Genomic DNA, 27,108 nt, shown 5'->3' on the forward strand with positions numbered 1-27,108 from the left:
AATACATTCTATTAGGCCCCTTTCAAACTGCCCTTATAATCCATTTTAGCAGCTGATTGCTAATGGATTTTTTTTACCTTCCACTTGTGTCTCGTTGGCATCCCGGTGCGCAGCCATTTTTATGAAAACTTTCTACCATTTTCAGTTTTTCTTTGCGCTTCTGAATCACTGCAGAGCACTGCTTAAAATGTTTGGAGCGCTTCTGAAAGGACTTCCTCCTGCCTTTTCCTTAGTGCATTCTTTAGTGCCTCCTTTTTTAAAACGTTCTGAAATTTGTGCTATAGCGCCATGGCACATAACAATCCAACACATCCCAATGCAGGTAATATAGCACTGAATTGCTGTATCACCAGCATTCAGATGCATTGGATTGTTATGATGCCATAGTGGTATAGCACAAATCTCAAAATGTTTAAAAAAAGAACATGCCACAGAAAAAGGCGGGGGAAGAGGGAAAGCAGAGCTGTTTGAAATGGCCAGAGCACTTTAGAGATGGTTCATAGACTGAAATCAGCTGTATGAAATGCCCATCTTTGAATTGCTATACTCAGAAACAGGCCAGCAACAGATGACATCCAGTTTAGAATGGTAATCTGAAAGGGGTGTGGCCTTTTGCCCCAAGTACAGGTTTGATATAGTACTAGTTCTCAGCCGTTTTTCTTTCTCATCCGAATCTTCCAAGCTGGGAAGAAAAGTGTTGTTGAGAAGCAGGAAGTGCTCGCTTTAGAGGTGCACGTAACAAACAAAAAAAAGACCCCCTCACTCCATGTTAATAATTCACAGTGGGTAGCTGTGTTAGTCTGTGTGCAGTAGTAGAAAACAGCAAGAGTCCAGGAGCACCTTAAAGACTCACAAAAATATTTCCTGGCAGGGTATGAGCTTTCGTGAGCCACAGCTCACTTCTTCACCCCATGTTAGGTATGATGACAACTGATATACGAAAAACAGATAGGAGCCGCTCCATGCCCTTCAATCACGTCTCATTTGACGCTCAGCTGATTCTCTCCTCACATCCCACTGAAAACTACAACTGCTATCGCTCTGCTCAGTAGGAAGTTTCCTGGAGAGGCGCTTTGAAAAAGGAGTGTAAATAGTCCGGTCAGAACCTGCACACCCGCAGGTGACAAGCCCTGCTGCAATAAACGTTACTTTCTCGCACATCTCCTTTGCTCGACGACTTCATCCACCCGAGGGATTTTTAGTTCTTGACTCTTAAATCCCTGCCTCCTAGCATATCCTGCCTTTTCAGGGGATGCTCCCCTCCCAGAGAGGGGAAGGAGGCTTATTCCCACAGTACGTAAACATATTACCGCTGAGTGCAAAAAATAACGAGGATAATGATTTAACTACTGCTGTTTAAATCCCGGAAGAGGCGCGGCGCTCACCAACCCCCCAATTCCTCTTAAGCGCCGCCCTTTCGGCCGCCGCCCCCGAAACAAACTGCCCTACAACGAGCCCTGAGCCTACTTAGAAGGGCGGGACTTGACCTCCCTCCCGCGTCTAGAGCGCCTTTCACGGGAGCGTCACTTCCTGTCTCTACCGGAAAGAGCTGAGAAAGGAACCGAATTTGAATCCGGTAACCTAGCGAGGCTTTTGCTGTGGGGATTGAGAGGACGGCAGTGCTAAGTGGGGCTGGGCCTGGAATTGATTCTGACGTGCTGCTGACGCCTTAGGCAGGGACGAGGGAGTTGGTAGGCAGGCTGGCTTGTGGTTATTGTGGGGAGGGGTAGTCTCTGCCTTGCGTGGCTGCTTAACAGGCAGATAGCCGCAGGTGAAGCTCTGCTAGGTATAAGGGCGTACTGATGGGAAATGCTTGACTTCCTCGTATGCAGGTGTTAAGGTGCACCTCACCTTTGCCCTCCGTGAGTGCTTTGTGTATTCTGAATGTGTGCACAATGTTGAGTATCTGTTAATGTTGCAGTAAATGCTTTCCCCACTTTGGGGACTGGCTGTAGTAATGAAAGGGCTCCAAAGGCTGAGCAAATGACTCTGCGGAGGGAAGGGTTTCCAAGTTTTTTCCCTTTTTATTTTTTTTGGATAGGAAAGGGTTCTTTTTATAGGGAGTGCTCTTTGCTTGTCCTTTGAGAGTGCAGTGGTTAGGGTGCCAGACTGAAATTGGACTGAAAGCTTATTGGGCACAATCCGTGTCATTCAGCCTAACCTAGTTAACAGGGTTATGATGGGGCGGGGGGAGATGAGATGGTGTACACTGCCCCTTGGGGCAGGAATGGAATAGAAAGACACTAGTAGATAAAACTGGGGGAACCTCCCAGCCTCATAGGAAGAAACAATGGTATTGTACTGTGTGGGGTCGTGCATCTCCCTTAAGGGAATTCTGCCACCAGTACTGGATCACCAGCCACCTGATCTGCAGAATATTGAAAAGTTGGTATAGACTCTGTTGTTTATATTGACCAGATGTACCAATCAGTATGCAAAGGAGGGGGATTGGTATGCCGGTATAGTTTTGTTCCTCTGTTCTCTTATTGGGTGGTAACTATTCCAAGGTTGGTTTTCCTTTTGCAGAGAAGAGCTCAGTCATTATACTGTGGTATTTTCTTTCATTTTGCAGTTATAGAGGATGCCTATCCGTGCCCACTGTACCATTTGTTCTGACTTCTTTGACAATGAGAGGGATGTGGCTGCTATTCACTGTGGGCACACCTTTCACCATTTGTGGTGAGTATACAGGGATGGTAAGAGTGGTGGAGAAATGTCCTTGAAGAAGAAGAACGGTTTCTGTGCTTTCCTCACTACGTATTAGTGAAATAATGCTTGGTGCCATTATACTTGTTTTGTTCTGTGCAGTCTTGCTCTTTCTCAAAACCGGGGATCATCAAAGACATGTTTTTTGGGTGCCTGACATCAGGGAGGTAGTGATGATGAACAAAGTACAGACATGAAAGCAAGAATATGTCCTGTAGGACTAGATGATCAGAGTCCTGGGCCTAATGAAGGGGTGTTCTTAAGAACCCTCTAACAGAAGAAAGTAATACTGATCAAAACAGAGAGATGAGAGCTCAAGTCTGTGTAGAATCAATACTACAAAAGGTGGTGTATTGGCTATGGTGGTATGGAAGGAGTGCAGAGACGCTATTGATAATCTTTTGATATTTCATATCCAGCTGTCCTCAACCAGAGCCAGGGCTTTTTTGGCTCTGGCACCAGCCTGGTGAAACTCTGTCAGTGAGACCTGAGCCCTATGGGACTTGGCTCAGTTCCACAGGGGCTTGTAAAACAGATGTTCCACCAGGCCTATGGTTGAGTGCAGTGATAGATGTACATCACTTGGCCTCCCCGCTGGACCCTCTCAGGGAATGATCCCCTGCTGTTTGTTTCTGTGGTGTTCCTATAATGTTATATCTGACTACAACTGCTGCTGCTTGTGCACCCTTGTTAAGGGAAGACTGAAGACGCCATCTTTAAGTATTTTAGATGTATTGTTAATCTCTGATTTTATAGTTTTACACTGGTTGTACTGACTTGTATGTTCTGTTTTATTCAATGTCATAGAATATTGTTAGCCGCTCTGAACCTGACCTTGAAGGGAAGAGCGGGATAAAAATGAAATTAATAATAATAGTACAATATTGGTCCCTGTCCTTTCCTGTGTCAGTTATTCTTTGTTTTTCGGGTTGCTCGGTCATTGATGCGCTGGGCCTATTCAAGGTGTTCGTCTGAGATTCTGGAAGCAATATTAAAGCAGGGTGGATAAATCTTTTTTTAATCTGTAAAGTAAATTGTATGGGAATGAAAAAGATGGAGCATTGTGTATTGCAGTGATATGTTTAGTTGTCTTTATTGCTCGATATTACCTGTATGGCTTAAATTAAGAAGCTCTTGCATTTCTTTATTTATATCTAATCTAAACTTACATCCAGTCTTTTAATCCCTTAGCCTCGTCCAGTGGTTTGACACTGCCCCAAGTCGGACTTGCCCACAGTGCAGAATTCAGGTAAATCTGAAGATACTTTTAAGAGTATAAACTGCTTTATGACATCCCATAAAATGTTGTCTTCTAGGCAGACTGGGATATTCTTAGTGGCTGCACCGCTTACCTTCCTGAGCTGGTTCAGCTTCCTTCTTGAATCTCTTTCCTCTTTTATACATTCTTATCCTATGGTTAAGGCTAATGCTCATGGGTTCTCCTTCAAACCTTTCTCTTTCAGCCCTGCTTTTATATTTGGGCCCCATCCTGTTTTCTTCCTGCTCTTTTTTTCTTGATCTCTGGCTTATTCCTTTTGTACTTTCCTTCCTGTACCTTATAGAATAACTTTAATAGTGGTTGTATAAAATATCACTTTGGGTTTGGGCTGTGTTTGTGTCAGGATTTGGAAAAAAACAGGTCACAGAGCTTCTCATCTATAGTAGTTTCTGAGCCATATTACAACAAAACAAAAATGTTTGTTTTTAAGTCTGCTCATGATGAGTGAAGCTCAAAAAGATGGTTGCTTTATAATGGATTAACTGGCACCTAGGAGTGCCAACTGTCTAAAGAAAAAGTATCCTTTCCCTTTAACATTTGCTTAAAGGGATGTTATTTACCAGGTGATGTTTACCTCCATGCCACAAAAAAGCTTCATTTTCCCGTTTCCACATATTAAGCCTCTATTAAAGGGATAGGACACTTTTCTGCAGGCCTTTTGGCAACCCTACTGGCAGCAAGGTAATATATTGAATTACCCAGATGACTTTTTTCCCATAGACAAATATCACCTTTGCTTGTTCTCCACCTAGAGACAGCCATATCAATATGGTTATCAAAATGTGAATTAATTCATCTTTCTTTTACAAACACCCCAGATGTCTATTCTATATCCAAACTGCCCAGGTAATTGCCACACAACTAGATTTTTACATAGCTGCTTGCAGTGTGGATCCTTATCCAGGGACGTGCCTCTTCCATAAGAGGTCAGGAAAACGACAGCATATGGTATTGGGTACCAAGTTCAGAATGAGAATTTGATCTTTCACCAACACCAGTGCATGTAGTTGCTGGCCCTTATGGCTATGAAGATACAATGTTATAGGCCAGTTTTCTCCCCAGTAGGGACCAAAGCAGCTTACAACATTCTCTACTTCTCCGTTTTAACCCTCACAACAACTCTGTGAGATAGGTTAGGCTGAGGGTTTGTGACAGGCCCAAGGTCACTCAGCAAGCTTCCATGGCAGAGTGGGGATTTGAGCTTGGGTCTCCCAGATTCTTGTCCTATACTCTAACCACTATATCGCACTGCTTCTGTGTGGAAGTGAGTGTGACCAAAACTTGCTGAAATCTTAGAAGGCTACATAATATTTCCAGTGGTTGGATGTGGGACTTCAGTGCCCTGTACTGCTCTGTGCTCATCCTCATCACCAACGAAGCATGAATGCATCATGCAAGAGAGCAAAAATTTGTAGAATAAATCATGCAAAGCGGAACAGTATGAGTGTGTTGCTTTTGCATCATTTATAAAGACTTTCCTTGTGGAATTTTGATGGCGTCAGCGCAGCGTAGATTATACAAAAGTGCTGTTCATACCCTGATTACTGAATACAGGTCCTAAGCTAGCTTTGGTTCTTCAAAGTCAGAGTTTCAAAAGCAGTCTGTGATCTGGTTGAAAACGAGGACTGTGGTCTGCAAATCTTAGAGAAAGTCAGGTGTCCACAGTTTACATGAAAGGCTTTCATGTACTTAGGTGAGCTCTTGGCAAGTGACCATAATGTAGTAACCCTGTTGATGTAGAGTAAGAATTGTAGTCGGGTCCTGGGTGTTAAGTTTCTGCAGATTTATTGTCCATCCTGAGTTGCCAGGAAATCTGAGCTTGCAGGTGCCAGGCTGTATGTTGACTTATTTTGCTCCTGTCTCTTTCAGTCCTTGCCAGGTCTTGCCCCTTACTGCTCTTCTGACTTGTTGATTCCCTCTATTCTTCACAGCCTCTCACATCTCTGGGTTACCATGGAGTTATCACAAAATAACATCTTACGTAGCAGTAACTATGCAATTAGCTAGCGTCATCGCAGTATATAATACTTAAAACACAAAACTGTAGCTGCATGGGGGAGGTGGGGAGAACTACCAAATTCAATTTCAATGATTTTTTCCCCCATAAAGCACGCAGCACATAGTTGGATTTGGCACAGCATGAGCTCAGCCTCAGCTGCTGAGCTGAAGCTGCCAAAGAACAAACTGCACTCATTTCCAAGGTGCTTTGGGTTTTTTTTTGTCAAAATTCCAAGCTCTGTGTTGGAATGATGGCTGCAAATTTGGAAAGTCTGTTAGAGGAATGATGAGCCAAAGGATTTCATAGTTGTATTAGCCACGTGAAGGGTATCATCTGCTATCGTGTGTCACTTCAGCGTGCTAGACAGGATACATTAACATCCCTTTCTTTGCCTGACCTACCAAATGACTGTCTTTCAAGTCCTCTTCTATAAAATCAGGCTCCCTCATTTTACATCTAGGGAACTTTAGCTTTCACATATCTTCTTCACATTGTCTTGCAATACGGTGGCACATATTGAATTTTATCCTATCATTCTGTTCGTTTAAATGCAGTTGGAGGACGATTCCTTACACTTGGAGAAAATTTCTACACTTAGCTACCCATTGTTTTAAGTTTTTTTACAATTATGCCCTTGTTCTTTCAATTTTGCATTTAGGTTAACAAAAGACACATCATCAACAAGCTGTTCTTTGATGTTGCCCTGGAGGAGCAGTCAGGCCTGGATGCAGAAAAACTACAGGTAGACATGCATGTAGCGGTTTATGCCTGAAATTAGAATAATGCCCCCCTTCCAAGTAGATATGACATGTTATTGCTTCAGGTGGGGTCAAAGGTGGCTCTTGATGCATTCCTTAATTCTGCACTTGTTTTCCTTCTGCAAACCCACAAAGGTTGGGCTCTATGATCTGCAACATCATCAGTTTTAAGTACTTCTGCATTCTAGAGGTAGACTGAAATGAAAGCAGCTAGCTACCTATCATTTATTTGTTTATGAAGACCATTTACAAGTTCACCTTTGTTCTGAGCAATTGCGATGCAAAGCACATAACATTAAAAACCATATGAATTACAGGGTTTCGAACATCCCACTATTGACGCTGCCAGCAGAAATCTTATAAATGACATCCATGAGAGACCCGTGCCCTTAAGAACCAACAGACTGTGGAAACCATCAAGAGACTCTAAAGGCTCTGTTAACAACCCTTACAAAATTGCAGAAAAGATGGGGCCTCCCTAATTTGTTTTGGATGGCTCTTCTCAGGGCCAAAGCAGCGAGTGGGCATCCATGGAGAACACCCTCATAGAATTTGGGATAACCAACAGGTACTACTGTGTCTTGTAATAAGATGGCACACAGTGAGTTGTATTATTGCCACTCCAGATTCATAGCATTCACTTCCTCTTCATTTGCCTTAAAATATTGTGTGGATCAGGGTAACTGAGCTCTACGAATGTCTGCTGCTCAAGTTGTCCGCAGATGAGAGCAAGAGACGGTCGTTTGTGATCTTTGTGCTTGCTTGCTATTAGAGCGAGGCATTTAAACAAAATGCCAAAAACTGGAGTGTAAAGTGTTTGTATATATAATTTATAAGAGGAGAAACATTTCTTGGTTCTACAAGGAAGAAACAGCAGACAAATCTGTACCTTAACAATATTCTGTTTGAGTTTTGTGGGGAAATATTTAAGAAAGGCTTACAGTGCAACCCTAGGTCCATTGAAATTAATGGGCTTAGACTGGAGTAACTCTGCATAGGACTGCACTGTTCATCTAGGAATGTGTTCAAATCAGTCTGTTAATGTTTGGTACCAAGAGCTGGCAATGAAAAATCCTGCATGGAAAACTGCATGTGTTTGCTTCTCTTGACAGTGATTTAATCTTAGCTAAATGCTATTTCTTTTACATCAGAATCCTTTGGGGGGACGGACTCCATTGACCTTAGTATAATGGGACTCTTCTACCCTCTTGTGTTGTAAGTTGGCATCTGCAATGATTGCCATTATGTGCATTGCCATGACAACAAGGTGTGTGTGTGTGCACGCCAGACAAAAGAAACATGTGCACAATGGGACCAAGTACAGAAAACAGATGTTTTTACAAAGCTGGGAAAACTCCCCGGTTTGCAGACTACTCCCCAAAATAGTTCCTCGAAAGGAAGAAGCAATGTGTGGATTTGAGCATACAATCACAACTTTAAAAAAAAAATTTCCAGCATAGGTTGAGGTCTCTCAAGATCACCGCGGGCATTATAGAGTTGCCTAGCAACTCCATACAGCCAGGTATTTGGGGGGGAAATACAGCAGCCCACCGGAGGGGAAGAAATCAGCAGCAGGATAGTTGGGGAGAGGGAGCAGAAGGCAGTGGTGGCATCTGGGGGAAAAGAAAAAACTGGCAGCAGGAAGGGAGTGGAGAGGTGGCAACAGGGAGAGGTGGGGGAAGGAGATGGAAACAGGATAGGGGTGTGCAAGAAGAGGAAGTGAGAGCTGGCAGGGATGCAGTTTCTCTTCCCCCATGAATTCTTGCAGGTCCCCTTCTTGAGTGTGTGTTTACGTATAAATAAAATAAATGCATAATTCCCTGATGGTGGTAATAGTTCCATCAGACATGAAACTAATGTTCATACAGAAGAGATTAAAAGCATCCTTCTGTACTTCCTGAACAGTCATAGTAGCTTTGTGGCTTTAAAAATAGCATGAAGTACACATGTATTGGTTTTTGTAGGAATTTCGTTTACATGTGTGAGAGCGATGAGCTTTCAGTGGACCAGAGATATAGAAAATCTCTCTGGGGAAAAACAATTACCTTGTCAATAATTCTCTTCCACATTTCCCGTATTCTATTCTTTTCTGGGTTGTAGTTCTCCTCCAATCCTATTCTTTCTGCTGAATCCTTCAATGAAGTCCTGCTCCAGTAACTGAAGCATTCCACAAAGAAAAGCTATTATGGATAAGGATCTTTGAGAGTTAAATGCCTGCCTGTTGCAGCAAAAGCTTGCTCTTGCTGCTTTTTAATGTCTTGGCTACAAGTGCAGTCTATTAACAATGAATAAGGCTGAAAGCCTGTACCAGTGAGTGATGATAGCACTAGTATACTTAGGTAGCCCATGAGTAGACTATTGGACACCGAAGAAAAGGGCTATGGAGTGCCAGGAGTTGCTTTTAATATGTCAGATGTTGAAAACCACATTTTTTTCTGGGTATATTGGAAAAAGTTGTATGCTTCCTGTTGCAACATCCTACAGCAGAGGTATCAAGACTGCTGAGAATTTATTTAACCATCAGTGCACCTAGAAACATCCTTTCATTATCCAGTTTTCACCCCTGTAAAATATCCATGTTCTTCATGAGTGGTAGGTTTGTTTATTTTGCTAAATTTTTAGCCCTCCCTTCCTCCAAGGAGCACAGGACAGTGGACATCAAATGGAGGAGGGGAAATTGGTGTTCCCAAAACTTCTGCCAGCCCTAAAGGTAAAGGTCCCCTGTGCAAGCACTAGGTCATTCCTGACCCATGGGATGACATCACATCCCGACTTTTCCTAGGCAGACTTTGTTTATGGGGTGGTTTGCCAGTGCCTTCCCCAGTCATCTTCCCTTTACCCCCAGCAAGCTGGGTACTCATTTTACTGTCCTCAGAAGGATGGAAGATTGAGTCAACCTACACAACATTTTTATTTCTCTCCTAAATTTTATACCAGTGTAAACATTGCACTAGTCATAATTCATACATGACATTCTTTTTGCTACCCAAAGCTAAGGGTTCACTTTGGGTTGCAAAAAGAATAATGTCGTACAGCTGCAGCTTCTGTATCCAGAGTGACCTGGGAGAAACTTTGTTCCCACTCTCCTATAATTCCAAAGCCATCACTACTTTCCCTGTCCATGTTTTACTCCAGGATTAGCCCCTCCAATTCTTCTCCCTTGACACAAGCATATCAATGGAGGCATGTACCAGCTCTACTCTGCTCCATCCTGTATCTCCCTTTCCATAAATGTTCAGACTCTCATCTGGTTTATATTCCCGTTAAACACTTCTCTTTACTTCCTGTAAAACACATCTCTTTACTTTCTGTTAGTGGGGGGGGAGGGAGAAGAGAATGTTTGGCTGTTCTTGGTATTGCTGTCATATAGAGAAAAGGGGGGCCTGAAAAATCCCCAGTGCACGCACAAGCCCTACATAACAGCTAAACTATCTCTGCAACTATATTTCACTCATTTATTCACACATCTATTCTTTCTTGACCATAAAGGGGTTCTTGAAATATATCTTTTGTTTTCAGAACTCTTCTGCTTGGAAGTATCTTTAGGACAGTGGGATTCCAGAGCTCTGCACCATGTTCTAGGCTTCTTCATGAATGACACTATTTCAGCGTCATGATATCTTAGCACATCTTCAGTACCCCTGGCATTTTTGCTGTCACATTTGAGCAAATGTCCATCTTGTCTGACCTTGATTTTTTTCCCATGGTTCTATCACTGAATCTACTGTGGATGTTTCCCCCACCAAATATATTATATATTTACCAAAAAGAGAGGGCCCTTTTCTATCATATATTAACTGAGAGCCATTTTCTACCAATCTCTATCTACCACGTTGTCTCCTTGTTAGTATCAACAATTGCTGTCTCTTCTTTTAACAGGCTGTGTTCTTCTTTACCAGTATTAAATATGACCAGCTGTTATCAAGATCCCTTAGGTGCTTTCTTGGCACCTTTTCCTCAGCTTGGTTCCAATAAGCTTATCATTGCCCTTTCATCCACTGTTGTTACAAGTCAACATGTGTATCCAAACTCATTTAAATGATCATTAAATCCTTTGGTTTGATACTGGCTCAAACACTTCAGTACAGCTCTGTCTAAAAGCATTTGTAAATGGCTCAGTAGGCTGTATCCAAACACTGATGCTGTAACACTAATGCACCCAAGTGTATTATTCTTTAGCTACCAATATTAGTGGCAAGTGTTTGGTAATCAAATTCTGTCTAGCAGGATCCCCAGCTTTATTGCCTTGTTAAGTTAAAATGGTATGGAAATTCTTCTGCAGTGTCTTCCCTGTGAGACTCCTAAAGTTGCTCACCAAAAACAAAATGACAATGTGAGAAACAAGAATGACAAGGGTAAGACAAAACAGAGTTTTCTCTTGAAATGTTCTGTCTTGATGTTTTCTCAGATTTGGTGTGTGTGTGCACATGTACCCACAAAACAGCCTGTTTTAGCTTAATACTGTTGTATTTATTATTAGATGGCCCAGCTATTAATTGTCTATCATATTCAGACACTCCTGGTGTGAAGAGCTGTTGTGTAAGATTGCATAGGGTCACCTAGTGGTACTTCTAAACTACACTGAAGGTTTGTGAGTTGTGGTGCAAACTAATTTGCTTCTCTGTGTGCTGCATTTCAGAATGAACTAGACCGGGTGAAAGCCCAGCTATCCTTGAAAGGTGAGTTGGAAAATGGAGTCTGCTGTACGTCAAGATCTGTGAGGAAAACTGGGGAGTGACCATGTTTGTGTGGTGGTTTTTATCCTGAAACTGTGTTGAAGACTGAGAAATGAAGATGAAGCTCAGCCCACAGGCTGAAATGCTGCAGGGCTCTTGCTGACCAGGGCTGAAAAGGCTATGCTCAGCTGTAAGGCTTTTGTGTGGCCCAACGAAGATCTGGGCTAAAATATTCAGAAAGCTTAAAATCACTGCCTCTTTATTAAGCAATTAATATCTACTGAGCATCAGTGGTCCTGTTTGGAAAACTGCAGCAGGGTTGCATGCGACTGAGAAACCAAATAGACTGGAAAGCTGAGGGGAAAGAGGATTTAGCCAGATGTCCAAATGATGGTCAACATGTCTGTTCCTGCACTTCCAATTGTCCTACTGCGGTAAAGAGCCCGGTCAACTTTAGTTTTGGAAATGGTTTATGGAAGCAGGTTAGTGAAAGCCCTGGACACTTAGTTAATAGCTTTAAAGCAGTGACTAGGCAGCTTGTCTTGAATGTGAGTAATAAGCAGTGAAAAGAAAATGTCACTGTTTGAATGACAGAAGTCTTAGAACATGAGATGGTTCTCTGTTTCTAAAGAACTTTGTTCATCATTTGGATTTTGTTGCCTTCCCCTGAACATACAAATTAAGGAGCCAAAAATAACCTAAGTTTTTTTCCACCTAAAATGAAGAAGGGTTTGAATACCTTGTCCCATGCGTTTCTACTGGTGCAGCCTAGAAATATTAGTGGCAATTTGTAATATTGTGCTATGCTGAATACTGAACCTCACACAGTTTTCTAAGTGGCCCTTGACAGGGTGAAAAGACAATGTATTGGACTATAGTTCTAGGTTGGTGTCTTATAAATTTGCCTTTTATGCAAGGCTGTGAGAGGTCTTGATAGTACTGTAGATACGTCAACGGGAGTAGTGTGTGTTTGCAGGGATTAAAGTGTATTGGAAGGGTATCTCACTCAGCAGCAAGAGCAGTGGTGCTTGTGAGTGGCAGAAATAGAAAACTGAACAATATAGCAGAATAATGGTTCTGTGTGTCGGTGCTCTCATTGTTCCCAGCAGCCTCCAACAGTCTTTTCAGAGTGTGCACCCGGCACACAGAAATTCACACTGCAAGAACAAAATATAACACCTTCCAAAGCCAGGCATCAGAAGTTTGATTCCCAAAAGTGTTTAGTTTGATTTAATAATTCTGGCTCCCTGAACAGCAGCCCCAATGTGCCTGGGTTTGTTTTGATCTTGAGAGGGATGTGACAGCTAGTGGCTGGTTGTTGGTTACTGCCAAGTGAACTGGCTTTGAAAGAAGGTAGAGTTGCTCTGGAACCAAAGAAAGGCTTGAAGCCTATTGGAGCTAGTCAGAAGGATTATCTGATGTTTTCTAACGCATCAGATTCAGTGATGTCAATCCAGTAGCTTGGGCAGTGTTCCAAACCATTTCTAAATCTTTGAAAAGCTGTGTGTGCTTCATTCACAGTTTAGGCCGCATTCCTGCCCTTAGTCCAGAGGCCAATAGGCAAATTGTAAGAGCTATGCTTTATTTCAGTAAAGGAGAAACGGGATTGCCAATCTATTGTGGACTCACTGAGAGAAGCTCTGGATGTTCGGAACGCCACCATTGACTCTCTTCAGAAAGCGGCATCTGACATGGAAATGTTGTGTTCTACTCTCAAAGTATGTCCAGTTTTCTTATGACACTAAAGTGGTTGGCCTTTGTTTACTGTACAGATGTGAATGTAGCACTAGTACAGATTTCTGTACAGATGAATACAGCACTATTTCCATATTTCTAGAAAAAAGAGATTATGCAGTAATTCATGTCTCGAATAAATTGCATAGTATCACTTCTAACTTGCAACATCAGCATCCAGGAATAATACACCTCTTGACATTTGGCAGCATATACAAAGGATAAATCCACTGGAAGTCAGGCTAGTAAACCTTCAGTCTTAGAGAGACGCTAGGTCATTGCAAAGTGCTGGCACTTGGATTTGTTCCCACTTGACCTAATCTGAAAAACTCAGGATATGCCTTGAACCGCCTTTTTGTTCTTGGAGGTGTAATTTAGGCTTCCGCTGTAAAAATGATGTCACCTTCTCAATGACAAATGTTGCTTTGTCAAGAACTGAAATGCATAAATAGAAAATTAATAAACTTGTGATGAAATGCAATCCTATGTGATACCAAACTGGCCTTCTGGAAAAATAGTTGGTATGTCCCTGGATAATGTTATGATTTTGAGACAGAAAGGAGAAGCTGAAAATATAATTTACATGTGTGAAAGTTGAAGACATTTAAGTGAGAACTGTTCCATCATTTTTTGAAATGATTTGAATGAAAGGTTGATTATAACTACTTGTTTCTCCATTTAGATGTCTGCTAATATGTATGCTATTTTCTAAATTGGTAAGGGGGACAGGATTTACTTGTGTTGGTTCTTAAACGATGTGGCATTTTTAGCATACAAGTTTGGAGGGAGGCTGGAAGGAGAGGTCACTCGTGCTTCTCATTTCCTGCTTCCATAACCTAACCTCCTGGGATACTGGACGCTGTAATGAAATGCACTTTGTTTGGTACTTTCCCTAATCAGGTAAATGCTGAAGCAGCTCTTTTAAAGCACTGGGAGCTATACCTGTTGATAATTTAATTTCAGACAAACTCTTCCCTGCTTAAAATCTATTTCTATTCTCTCGTATGCCTGATATTTAGAACTGTAACCAAATCTATCCCAGTACCTGCTGTCATTCTGTAAAATATACTAATTGATCTGTTTTTACTTTTGATTCCTGCTATACTGTGTGATCCATTTCTAGCAATTACAGAAGTTAGTTATCCATTAGGGATGCATCTCACTCCAAGATGTTGAATTTTTAGCTGCCAGTTGTTTCCCTAAGCAATTAAGTAGCAATATTGAGATGAGCTGTAAAAGCTGGGGATGAGTAGAGAAGGGGTAATATCTGTGCCAGTCAACATGAGCCCTCATCAGGTTGTAAGCATTTTAGGTGTTGTAACAAGGTGAAGGACTAGAATAGTCTGTTGCCAAATGCATTTAGAATCCATCATTTTCTGCACAGACTAGAGCTTTAATATCCTCTTGCACATATTCTAGTCGTTGACAAGTCTTTTTTCTGAAGCCTGATCAAACAGCATTGCTCCTTTCTTAGTTCTCAGTGCTGAGAGAAAGTAGGCAAGGAGCCTTTGAAGTAATGTGTTAATCTGACCAGCCCAGTCAAAGCCTGAGAAATCACAAGTGTATTGAAGAGGATTTTTCCCCCCTTCAAATCTGTTGAATCTGTGCAGGTCCCATAAAGGAAACTGTCTCAGTATAAGTCTGCAAGATGGCATTGCATAATTTAATGCAATTGCCTCATGAAGACTTGGAGCTGACTTACATGTTATCTACAAATAATTGTTCAAGCGCTTTAATGAGAATTCATGAGCAGTGGAAAGAGAACCTGAGCAAGGCATTTCCTGATCACAAAGGAGGAGCCATAATTTCGTACATGTTTCTTCCTTCCATATTGCATTGCTTCTGTTGGTTATACCACTTGCATGAGCAGTTATTTGTAGATAATGTGTGAATCAGTTCAGTCTTCATGTGGAAATTCCTTAATTATTTTTATCACTATATACTAAAGGAGTTGGGATAGAAGTAGGATCGGGATAGAAGTAGGATCAGGAAGCCCATAGAAGGATCTGCAGGAAAAAATGTGGCCTGTCTCCCTAGAACTGTCTGTCTCTTTTCTTGATGGTAACTTAATTAATTAATACTCTTAAGAGATGTCATGGATCTCATGATCAGCACTGAGGACTTAAAGTGCAAGTATGGAAAGCAGAGTGGATGATTTCAACTGTGTGGAATTTTGAAGCCCTCTTGATCCTGGTAGCAAGAGCATTGAGGATGGCTCAGAGTTCTCTGGTGGGTTGCCATGGAGCTGCCTTCTGGGCACTGATGGTGCTTCTCCTTCCCAGAAACAAATGAAGTATCTAGAGCATCAGCAAGAGGACACTAAGAGTGCAAAAGAAGAAGCCCGAAAGCTGCGAAATAAACTGAAAACTCTGGAGAGGTTAGAACATGAGTTTTGCCTGTCTTTCTTTGTATGGGCCTCTGACTATGTTGTGATAGCATTTTCTCCTTTCTAGCAGACTTTGGACTATAATGTATTGAAGTTACAGCTTTTTAACAAATGGCTTTCGAACTGGTTTTTGAATTTCCTATGGTTCCTGACTTCCATTTACAAATAATGTGACCATGTTATGGATCAAAATCTCAGTTGGATATTTTTTTTCTAAGTCAGATATTATCTTTGCTGCATGTTACTTTCTTGACACACTGTAAGACCTTCATGCAAACAAAGAACTTTAAACCAATCTGTGCCATGATGGGAGGCTTACTTGCATTGCTGCCCTCACCCCGAAATGGTTCTAGATTAGAAATATTGTCAGGGAATTTTTTTCTTAAAATAATTATTTCTCTGTACATGGCATTAAGGAATATACATTCAGATATTTCCAGTCCAAATATATATCCAAAAATACCTTATCAGTATTTTTCAGATATCAATGGGTATCCAGACCAATGTTCAGAATTCTCAGAATGCTGGTAATTGGGTCCCAGATATTTCTAGAAATGTTTGGAAATGTCTGGGGTTGACATTGTAAGGCTCTCAAGCTTGTTTTTCTTCCATTTAACAGGTTTCCCAGCCAACAGGAGGGAGGGGGAAGGGAGGCCGCTCTCCTAGGCAGTGGGATCAGACAATTAGGGGGATCACAGGGGGGAGAAATGTTAGTGGGTCTCAGCCCCTCTCTGCATGATTTTATGCAGAAAATAAATAAATATGGTGCCACAGTTGCTCTTGCCACTCTCATAAAGGGGGGGGGAACCACAAATACCATTGGAGCAAGAGATGTTAGGCAAGTAGGTGAGTGGGTCACTTAAAACAAGCAGGACTTACAGAAGCACCTAAAATGAAGCTCATGCATGCTGTATTGCTGTTGTTCCCTCCCCCCACTCTTGCAAAGAAGGAGCACAAGGGCACTAGTGATATAGTATAGCCCAGAGGCTCTCCTGCAAACTGGTGATGGTGTAGGCAGCAGAACAAGGAGAACTTGGGTGTCCAAAAACCCCTCCCACTTGCTTTTTAAGTTTTTTTGGAAAGTGATGCTTGTGTGTTGTCGGGTCTGGTTGGCTGCCTCAGTACAGACTTGTCAGGTTGGTTTGGCATGGATTCTCTGGTTTGGCATTGGTTGTGCTACCCTTGCCACATTGGCCTGTTATTCTGATGGGATTCTCTGGTTTGATGCTGATTCTATTGGGATTGTTTTCTGTTTGTATTTGGCGGTTTTTTGGCTAGTGACTGCTCTTGTGAGTTTGGTTATTGGCTTCTTTGTCATAGAGAAAGCACAGGGTGTTTTTTTTTTCCCTCATAGGAAACAGTGAAGACAAGTAGGATGGTTTGGGGCTACTTTGTTCAGGAGCCATTACAACTGGACCCCTTGATCCTATTTGTTTGAAACTCGTGAAGTCTATAGTGGACAAGCAGGACAAGGTGTCATTTGCTTGAAAAACAGCCAGTGAAGTCTCGCAACAGGGAATGACAGACTTGAAAAATTTCAGAATTCCGGAGGGGGGGGATCTCAAAAAGGTATTGGGAACCTCAATGATCTAGAATACCAGTATGGAAACTTTTCCTGAAATTTGGAAAATATCTCATTTTTTCAAAGTGCACATCCCTACATGACAGTGCTAAATACCTTGTATCCAAGCTTAATTGGAAGATTTTACCTAATTGGCGAGGGGGGAATAAAAACATACTTTAAAAGTGGAATAAACAAAAACAAATTGCTGACTAGGTCACATCTATAAACATTACATGAAATATAAAATTTTTCTGATAGCCTAATACTTAGAAGCATTTAATTTTGAAGAGAAGATTGTGTTTAATAGCATTAATTTTTCTGAAGAAAGTTTTCACATCAAGGAAGTTCAAAATGGTTTGATAAATGCTTTCTAGCTGTGTTTCAAATTATAAGTACTCTCAGGCATTTTATGAGATTTCTGGTCACTTTTTTCTGATGCAGTCTTTTCTGTTTCATGTTAATATGCTTCAATTTCTAGTTACTTTGTAATCAGCAACTTCAACATAAATGTTTATTCCTTAAATTCTGCCACTGATTTTGGGGCGTGGATCACGTATAATATAATAAAGCTACAGAATTCAAACAAGATATATTTTGTAGTCGTGCCCAAATTAAATGGGGATGCTGCTTTAATCCATAAGATTCAAGTTGCAATTGGGATATTGCCCTACTACTGTAGGTGTGTGTCCCAGGAAAACTTGCTCTAATTTCCATTTTGGGGGCAAAATGTTCAGTGACTACATGTGCACATTCTTCTGCAAAGTATTCACAGGAAAAAGGATGCAACTGGATGTACAAAATCTTGCTTAAGTACTGGTTTCTTTTACATAGGCTGCAATGGGGAAACGTTCTCCTACCTTTGCAGCAAACCTGGCCAAACCCCTTTACAGTGGAGATGAAACTGATGAGGGGTTTTATACTGACTGCCAGTTTCACTGCTGCCTTGTAGCTTGTGCAGCAGAACTAGAGAGTGCCCAGTTAGCCCGATGCACAAGCAAATGCGGGAGGGGCTTGAAGGGGCAGAATGCGTACAAGAGCAGCGGTTGTACAGAAACACTGCAGATGTTCAGGAACCTCCCTGAAGTTTCTAGGGGCATCCAACAAGATGAGGCAGGTATAAGACAGATAGTGGACATCTTTGCCTAGTGAACTTTCCAAACATTGGCTCTTAATTCTGACAGAAGATCTAGGTTGTAAATACATAGCCGTTATCTGTTTTAGGAAACTGATGCTGAAGTTAAACGTTCTTGAACAATATAATAATGTCTAATCTGTCACAAGCTCTTTCAGAAAATAGAGCAGCTGGTATTTTATTTTCTTTAATGTAGTCAATAATGTTCATTATGTGTGTATATTTAGAATGAATTTTGTCTGATCAATATTAATATTTGTGTATAATCTTGTTGCTAAAGTGGATGACAGAATTCTATATTGACAGTTAAGCAGGGAAATTGGTGGATAAGATTATAAACTAGATTTGCCTCTCTTCATGCATTCCTCCAAGCCCCCTCTCACTTTCTATGCAAGAGAGGGACTGAGAATGATCCAGATATATATAGGATAAGGATAAGCCCTCTCATATCATAACCTCTGACATTCTACTTGGCCCTCAAGCTAAATATATGCTATTCTGTAGGGAGTTGGTGGAAACAACATGGCCCGTGAGATCTGATTCTCAACCTGAAACCTTGGCAACACAAACTATGTGATACACTTTGCTACAGAGCATCTCATGTCTGATTTTGTTTGCTGCAGGGACTTTATTTAATACAGGTAATCTCTAATCTGTACAACTGAAGCACAATGCTGTGTATCTGAGCCCAGGTGTGGTGAGGGGAAAGTCCTTACTATCCTGTCATATGCAATATACGTCAAACTGCTCTAGCATTTGGCGGAACATGGTTTAGCTACCACCATGCCATCAATAATCCCTAAACCCTATCTTCCTTCCTTCCTTCCAGGATTGAGCTGTTACTGCAGGGCCAGCGTCCAGAAGTGGAGGATATGATCCGTGATATGGGAACCGGGCAGGCAGCTGTGGAACAGCTTGCAGTCTATTGTATTTCACTAAAAAAGTAGGCATTTGAAGTTGAGCTAACATAGGGGGTTTGTATGTGAATTTCCCAAATCAAAAAGGCAAGGAAAAAGCAACAGCTTTGGCAGCATCTTGGTTATTCTACAGATATGGTCAAATATAATTAAGGTGGCATAGAGGGAAGATTTCAACACCACAAGTCTGCTATTGTTGCGTTACTGACACATTCATTGCTATGGAAACGGCCTTCAGAGCTTTGCTGGCGTGCTTAGGGGCTGACTGTTAGATGCGAACCAAGGGGACAAAGGATTGTCATGATTCTGAGGAAGGCAGCGTGGCCCCTGAATATTTCTCCTATGCAGAGTGCTTCATGCAGTTGTGGCAATAACTATGGAGTAGTCTCCAGTCCTGCCGTGTTTGTTAGAGGTCTTTCTATTTATACCATGCATATTTCACAGTTTGTGCAGGCACCATCTCACAGCAAATGGGCAATCACGACTTTTCTTAACGAGATTCAGCATGAAGTACCTGCATTGTAATCAGTAACTTCAGTACTGTTTTATAATAGCATTAAAATGTTTTCAGAACCACTTTTTTTTTAAGGGGGGCAAGTACTGCATATTACTTCAGTAAGGAGGCTGCACAGTATTGCATGTGACTGGACATTGTTCAAACTCTTTGCATCCTGACATGGAAATAGCCCAAAAGGCAGTTTTTTGACCTCCCCCTTCCCCCCCCCCAAAAAAGTGCATGTTTTCTCACCTGCTTTATAGTGTGCCTGTGTTCCTAACACTGTGCAAATCAGTGTTGGCTTGTTCTGCATTGTTTTCTCTCTGAATGTGCTTGAGTGCATAATAGAAACTTCTGCAGCCACTTAAGCTGTGAATTGAATATCTTCAGTCTAAATTTGGTTACTGGCTCTATGAAAGAGCTTCTTGCTTGGAAGCCTGTTTCACAGATTGACTAATTTGAGCCCCTTTCCAGGGAATACGAGAACCTGAAGGAGTCTCGGAAAGCATCAAATGAGAAATTGGAGAAGTTGAAAAAGGAATTGTTTTCTGCAAACCACAAGGTAAAGGGAGAACGGCTGTCGTGAAGATATGTTGCTGCAACACCATTACATACAATCATCACCTAAAGCCTCTCTAGCACAGTTTTTGTCCAGACAGTTACTAGCTATGAGGGTGGCTAGTAGTTATACTAGGAAGTTCTGATGCAGCTTCCCTGTGGCTGATGTGTGGCGAAGGCCTGTTGAGAAATCTGCTTCTGTAGCCCAGTAGCACTGTTGCTATTCTGGCAATTCCATATTATGAATTCCTCCATAAAGTATCAAATCAGCAAAGGGCACATTGTTATACGTGGAGAATTGCCCAAGGACAGCTTACTGTCCTAAATCAACGAATACCTGTGTCTCTTCTGCTAAACATATTATTCTGTATTAGTATCAGGAAATTGTACTGCGGGTGCAGGAATCCTGAGGGAGAGAGCAAAAGTTTAAGGATTAGCTCTTTTGATTAGCTCTTCCTTGGCATCTGATGAATTAACTTAGAGCTCCCTCTGCAGGTGGCTTGAAAGAACGAGAGCTCGGGCAGATTTTTCACAAAGAAGCTGTTTCTGGTCAAGTTAACTATCTGAGATTTTTTATTTTAAAAAAACTTCAAACTCTTAAAGGGGACAGAGAAGAGTATCCTTTTATTAAGCACATCCATTGTAAATACTGAGGTAAAACCTTTGTTATAGGTTTGCCCCACACTATGTGCTGGGCTTCTAATAACTGGTTTTTGATCTGAAGATACAGAAAACTGTTCTGGAATTAGAGAAAACAAATGAAGAATTGAAAAGCACCCAGACAGATCTGAGAAATGCAGATAAAGAGATCATGGTAAGAATATTTCTTAAAATCACAGTAGATGCTCAGTGTTTGTGATACTACAGTTACGCATTCTTGCCCTCCTGCTTATTTTTTGCCATCCATTTACAGCTGACTTGTGATGACCCCAAGTGGGGTTTTCAGGGTAAGAGACATTCAGAGGTGGTTTGCCAATGCCTGCCTCTGCGTCACGACCCTGGTATTCCTTGGTGTGGTCTCCCTTCCAAAAACTGACCTGGGTTGACCCTTCTTAGCTTCTGAGATCTGACAAGATTGGGCTGGCTTGGGCCACCCCCGGTTAGGGGTCCCACTTTACAGTCCAGCTTTTTTCCAGATCTCCTTCATTATGGAGGGAGCAATCTCTTTTTTTCTGGGCATATTCTATCTTTGTGGTTTTCATTTTCTTTTGAAGAGTCTAAAGAAGAAGATAGAAATCCTGCAGGATACCCTGAAAGTGCCATCAGTAACCAGTGAAGCACTCAGTCGGCTTGTTTCTGAAAGGTCTGCATTGCAAAGAATTGATGCAATAGAGAGAAACTGTGCCAACAATACTGTACAATAGAAGCAGAAGAAGGTTAAATGTTTCAGAGCAGTCCCTCAAAACAGAGGGTTAGATCCAGTGGGGCTTTTGCTGCACTCCCCTCCCTTAGCCATCCTTTCTAACCCTAGGAAAAGAATTGTGGGACCCACATGGACTAACAGCCACACAGGCTAGGGGACTGCAGTGAGGAAGGGGAAAGAAGTGTTCTCTTCTGTTCTCTCTCCCTGCCCACCCCTTCCCTTGGCAAATGAGATGTAGCTGGACAATCGGTATTACTTTTGCTGCCTCTGTGTGTAGTACCATGGCAACTAAAGTCAATCGGGTTGCTTCATTGCAACTTTTAAGTGCTGTCTTGGAGGTGGTAGCCCTGACATGAATGGGCTTTTCTGCTTTAAGATCTGTCTAGGATCAAAATAGCAGTTTTCTTCCAGGCTTGAAAAGCTTAGTGTAACTGGCATGACCTTGAAATATGGGATGTGAATGTTTTAAAATATTTGTATCATAATTTTTAGTAGCCTGTCTGCTATAAGAAAATAAATTGAATTTGTCATTTTCCCTAACCGTTAGTCACTTACTGTCGCAAGCTTAACATGTACCGGTAGATAATGTATGTATTTGCACCATTGGATAGATACAAGACCCAATATGGAGCTATGATGTAGGCAGTGCAGCATTTAAATTAATCTGGAAACTGAGAATAAATGCAACTGAGAGTTCATCGGTTCTTGTAGGCTATCCAAGTTGTGTGACCGTGGTCTTACCACAGACCACAGTCACACAACCCGGATAGCCTACAAGAACCGATGAACCCTGACCGTGAAAGACTTCGACAATATTTTGAGCACCTGAGAGTGTACACATTAGTTGTGCTGCTTATTAATGGTGATTGGTGTGTAATTTGCTCTTTCAGCCCCGCTCCTGTGGAGCTGCTCAACCCAAAGCTCCATCGGCCAGCTCACAGTGATGACATTGATCTAAGTGCCACCTTTGATCTAAATGCAACCTTTGATGTGGAGACGCCAAAGCACCACCCTCAGAAGACTGTCCCCGCTCCTGCCAAAAAACTCAAACTGGACAAAAAGTCGTGAGTCACGTTCCTTTGCTTCTGCTAGCTCTGTGTGTGTGCTTGGTCTGACAGGCATTCCTGTTTCCATGTATGCTGCAAACCATTCTCCGACCATTTCACATTCGATGATCATTGCTTTCAGCCAGAACATCTTGTTTAGAAGCTTTTTCATTGCTGCAGAAGAGTGAAAGAATCTACTGTGTTCCCAGGCAGCTGTAGATAAAAGCTAAACTTTTCTCCCAGCTTTGGTTTCCCAACTCATTGTCATTTTACTTATCATGCAGTTAAGGGAGGGTAAGGAGTAGATGGGGAGGAGAAAAGCAGTAAAATTGAAGTTGTATTAGTTGCATATTAAACAAACCTATGGTCTTGTGTGCTAAACTAGTATTTCTAATTTATGTTGCTTTTGACAAGGTCTTTCTCTGTCCCCGCTGAGTACAAAAATATGGAGGGAGAGCCTTTACTAATCTCCTTAATGGACTGTAATTAGAACTTCAAAAAAATAGAGCTCTCTACTGCCTCCTTTGCTTGTCATTCAAACCAGAAACTCCATTGGCTATAAGAAACAGGCAGGGGGGCACAGTTTTTCCTGAGTACTGAACAACCCACATTTTCATGATTTTTCTGCAATTTTAAAAAAGTGAACATTTAGAATCTGGGGTACATTAAATTCATACCTGAATTTTCACAAAGTGGATGGGATGATGTACTCATTTGTGTATGTGGTTTTTTCAGGGCTTCTGTGACAAATCTATCAAGAGTTCTGAAAGCAACAGTAGAGGTATATTAATTTAGTAAAAACAAGCAGGGAGGGGACCCACAAGGACTTTCATGGGACTTCTTTATCCTCCTTCCTATTCAACTTCCTCTTTCTCCCATGAGACCGCACAGCTTCTCCCCTTTTCCTGCTTCCTTTTCTCCTCCCCCCACCCCTCAGCTAACCCACCTTTAGCTGCCTCCTCCAGTCTTCAGAACATAAGAGCCTGCTGGATCAGACCAGTGATCTGACTAATCCAGCATCGTGTTTCAACCAGTAGGCAAATCCCTCCCCTGCTGTCGTTTCCCAGGACTGGTATTCAGAGGTTTACTACCTCTTGATATGGAAGGCTCCCTTCAGTCACCATGGCTGGTCTCCATTGATGGACCTGTTCTCCATGAACCTGTCTAACCCAGATGTATATGTTTAAAGATGTATATGCTTACAACAATCACTGTCTCTAGCAGTAAATTCCACAGTTTATTCCACTTGAGGGTGCCCTCAAGTTCTAGTACTATGGGAAAAGATTCCCTCTATCCATTTTCTCAACCCCATGCATAATTTTATGAATCTCTATCATAACTCCCCTCAGCTATCATGACTCCCAGTCTATCCCTGCCCCTCCACAACGTCCTTTGATTTACAGAAACCAGGGCTTGGACAACTTGGCAATATTATTGTGGTTGCCTAGCAACTCCTCAAATGGCCAATAAGATCTCAGAATGTTGTCCCTTGAGTGCTCAGTGGGCATTCACTTCTTAAAGCTATAAATACAGTTTCTATTATTTTGGAAGGGGTTAATCCCCATTTTTTATTTTTTTTATATCAGATTTTTCTGCACACCTGGGGCTTCCTTCAGGTTTGTAGAGGAATTCCCCCACTGCTTGTCCCTGGTTCCATTTTGTGGATTTTTCAATCCATACTCTATGGCCTGGTTAACTTTCACCAGTTCCCCCTCATTTGGCATACCTCCAAGAATCTTCCTCATGCTGTTCCAAGGCAGCATTTTTGGGGGGCAGTTCTGACAGAGGAGACAGAAAAGCCATGATCTGTGGATGCAAATCCCTTTCATCCATAGAAACCTTCCAGTGGATCCAAACCACAAATATCTGAGCCAATGAATTCCAAGAACTTGAAAATTTATTTTTATTTTTTATGGTTTTATATATTTTTATTTTTCTCTAGCAATATTTAGTATTCCCAGAGCCTACAATTTAATTTTCCAACTCTTAAACTGTTCAGAACTGTTCAGCTGATGCAGAAGGTGAGCATCTAGAAGACTTTCTTCCTGCTTTCATCAGAAATTCAGTTCTGTCCAAGAGACCACCTGGGAGCAGCCAGCTGATGCCACAGAGGAACACAGGAATAGTAAGTAGACCAAGGGTCTGACCATAATCAGCCGTGCCTACTCATGTACTCATACATGATGCAATTAGGTCGAGACATGTGAGTCTTTCATTGTGGGAACCTCATTCCCTATATTATGAGAGAATTTGCACAGATATTTAATTTTATTTTTTGCACAACTGTCTTGTTCAGAAGGTTCACGTTATTTTCATGGTGTTGCCACCTGCTGTATATCTTATCATTTGGCTACCATCTAGGAGCTGTGACATATCTTTTCCTCACAAGCTTCGGAAAAGACTAATATACAGGGAGTTGTTTTTCAAGTAATCTTGACTTCAGTGAAGCACAGTGATACATCACTGATGGGTTTCAATTAGAGTTTGGTAGTATGACCAGAACTTCAGAAGGTGACTTGGAAAGTTCAGTGCTTTTATTGCTTAAAGTTTAGAAGCCAGATCTTGAACCACACTAACCTAGATCATGTGTTTTGGCTGCCAGGCACTTGACTGCCTACAGTTTGTATCAGCAATTTAACTATTCTTATGTTCCGTGATGAATAGTTCTCTACAAGAAAGGACATGATGGTGTCTGCATTTATAGCTATTGAATTATCTGCTTCGTAGGTGAGAATGGGCTATGACGGCCTAGGAGGCAGAACCAAGTTCATACAGCCCGTATCCTTTTCCTAAAGGCCAATCTGAATGCAGTTTTTACTGGTGCTGAATCTAGGCAGAATGATAATTTCAGTTAATAAAACAAATGACAAAGTGGCATTTACTTAAAACAAATTCCAGTTTGAAGAAAGGGGTTTTTACTGCTGGAATTTGGGCAGTAAAGGGCAGCTGGGTAAAAATGAATGTTTGAAACAAACCTGATTCGGAATGTTCTAATGTGCTGCAAAGGTCTGCAGTCCCATGACACCAGGATAAAGGTTCGACTCTGCCTTATGAATTATTAGGTTAGGAGCTTGTCCCCGCCGCGAAGATAATAGAAGTGAAGTCCCTTATTCTTTAATTATGTAAATATATTTCCTAGTGGATGAAAAATATGCACAGGTTGGTTCTAGCTCCCAGCTTCTACAGCAAATAGCCTATTATGAGAATTGGAAGCAAACTCTGTAGCAAGGCATATGCTAACTTTGATTACAGACTTGCTTCACAAGAAGTATTCTTTCTAGCAGAGCTGTATTCATATTAGAGGTGAAGGTTCCCCCCATACAGACAAGAAGTAACTAGTTGCCATCAAGCTCTTGTTTCCCCATAATGAGCTGACAACAGTTTAAAGTTGACCATATGTGAGGCTGGCAGCTGCAAGCACAGAGGTGAAGGTGCTGGAGAATATTGCTTCAGGCAGGTGGAAATAATGCCAGGCTGGGGACTCGCCCACTAACATCTCTCAGCCAAACCTCTGGCTGGTTGAAGAATGTTTGGCTATATTAACAGCAAAAGCTTGATCTTTTCCCCTAGCTGGGGGCTGAATACATTGACCTTGGTGGAAGGATTGGGATGGTGGGGGAATCTAATCAGTGCTCAGGTGCGATGATTTGTATATTTGATGCATCATGGGGGAGGTGTTTCCAGTTTCTGTTCTCTTTCAGCTTTCCTGAAATACCCAGCAGTCGCTTTCCTTAAGCTATCTCATTTCAGAGTATCCCTGCAGAGATTCGCCCGCTGCCTGTGAAGGGCAAGAAAAAGAATGTTTCGAAGCAAACAATAGCAGCAGCTTCTGCTTCTGGCATCAGTCAACCTAAACTAGACTACTTCCTTAAGTAACCGTGGATTTCTTTAGCAGAAAAGGCGTCAGAGGCTGGGAATCATCTAGCCCAATAGGCCCCAGTGCAGTGGACAGAACCCAGGGGAGGTTGAGGACTACGACGATCCCCAGCTTTGGGTTCACGTGGTATTTCTTTCCTGCAAATTGAGCATGAAAGAGCCAGTCTTGCTATGCTGCTAGCCCTTATAGGGCAAAGACTAAACAAACTCAGTTCTAGAATTCCTTGGGCCTTTGATATCCTGAAGGACTATTCTGTATTATAGAGCTGATCAACCGTGGGAACACAGCTCCTGTAACTTGGACAGCAGTATCAAGCTACAGAAGAACACAGTGGAAGACCCAGAGGTGGTTTAGAGGTATCCTTTCATTAAGACCCACCTGCAGCAGGAGCATCTATGCCAAGGATTGCTTCAAACTTGATAGTGGGGAGGAAATTCTGTTGGCAGCTATCAAGCTGTGTGGGTCTTTGAGTGAGCTGACAAGAGGATCAAGACATAACACTTGGGTAGTTCTTGCACTACTTGTGTTAGAAAAAGATTATGCCTTCTGCCAAAAACCTTTCATATCTCTTGAACTGGTCAGTAGCCAAAAAAATGAGATTTTGGGCTATTCTGGAG

At 41.8% G+C, this 27,108-nt stretch overlaps 1 protein-coding gene across 1 annotated transcript; it reads left to right on the plus strand.

Moving 5' to 3' along the window:
* Positions 1-1,779: 1,779 nt before the first annotated feature.
* TRAIP (TRAF interacting protein) lies at positions 1,780-26,517 on the plus strand. Its single transcript, XM_056855423.1, has 16 exons — positions 1,780-1,840; positions 2,573-2,679; positions 3,898-3,955; positions 6,643-6,726; positions 11,382-11,421; positions 13,009-13,136; positions 15,435-15,529; positions 19,064-19,177; positions 20,122-20,209; positions 20,930-21,019; positions 21,420-21,508; positions 22,459-22,632; positions 23,350-23,395; positions 24,614-24,739; positions 25,342-25,392; positions 26,365-26,517. The coding sequence occupies exons 2-16, from the start codon at positions 2,582-2,584 to the stop codon at positions 26,488-26,490; spliced, it is 1,407 nt and encodes a 468-aa protein (XP_056711401.1). The 5' UTR covers positions 1,780-1,840; positions 2,573-2,581; the 3' UTR covers positions 26,491-26,517.
* Positions 26,518-27,108: the final 591 nt, after the last annotated feature.

Source organism: Euleptes europaea, chromosome 1 (assembly GCF_029931775.1).
Source record: "Euleptes europaea isolate rEulEur1 chromosome 1, rEulEur1.hap1, whole genome shotgun sequence".
NCBI lineage: Eukaryota > Metazoa > Chordata > Lepidosauria > Squamata > Sphaerodactylidae > Euleptes > Euleptes europaea.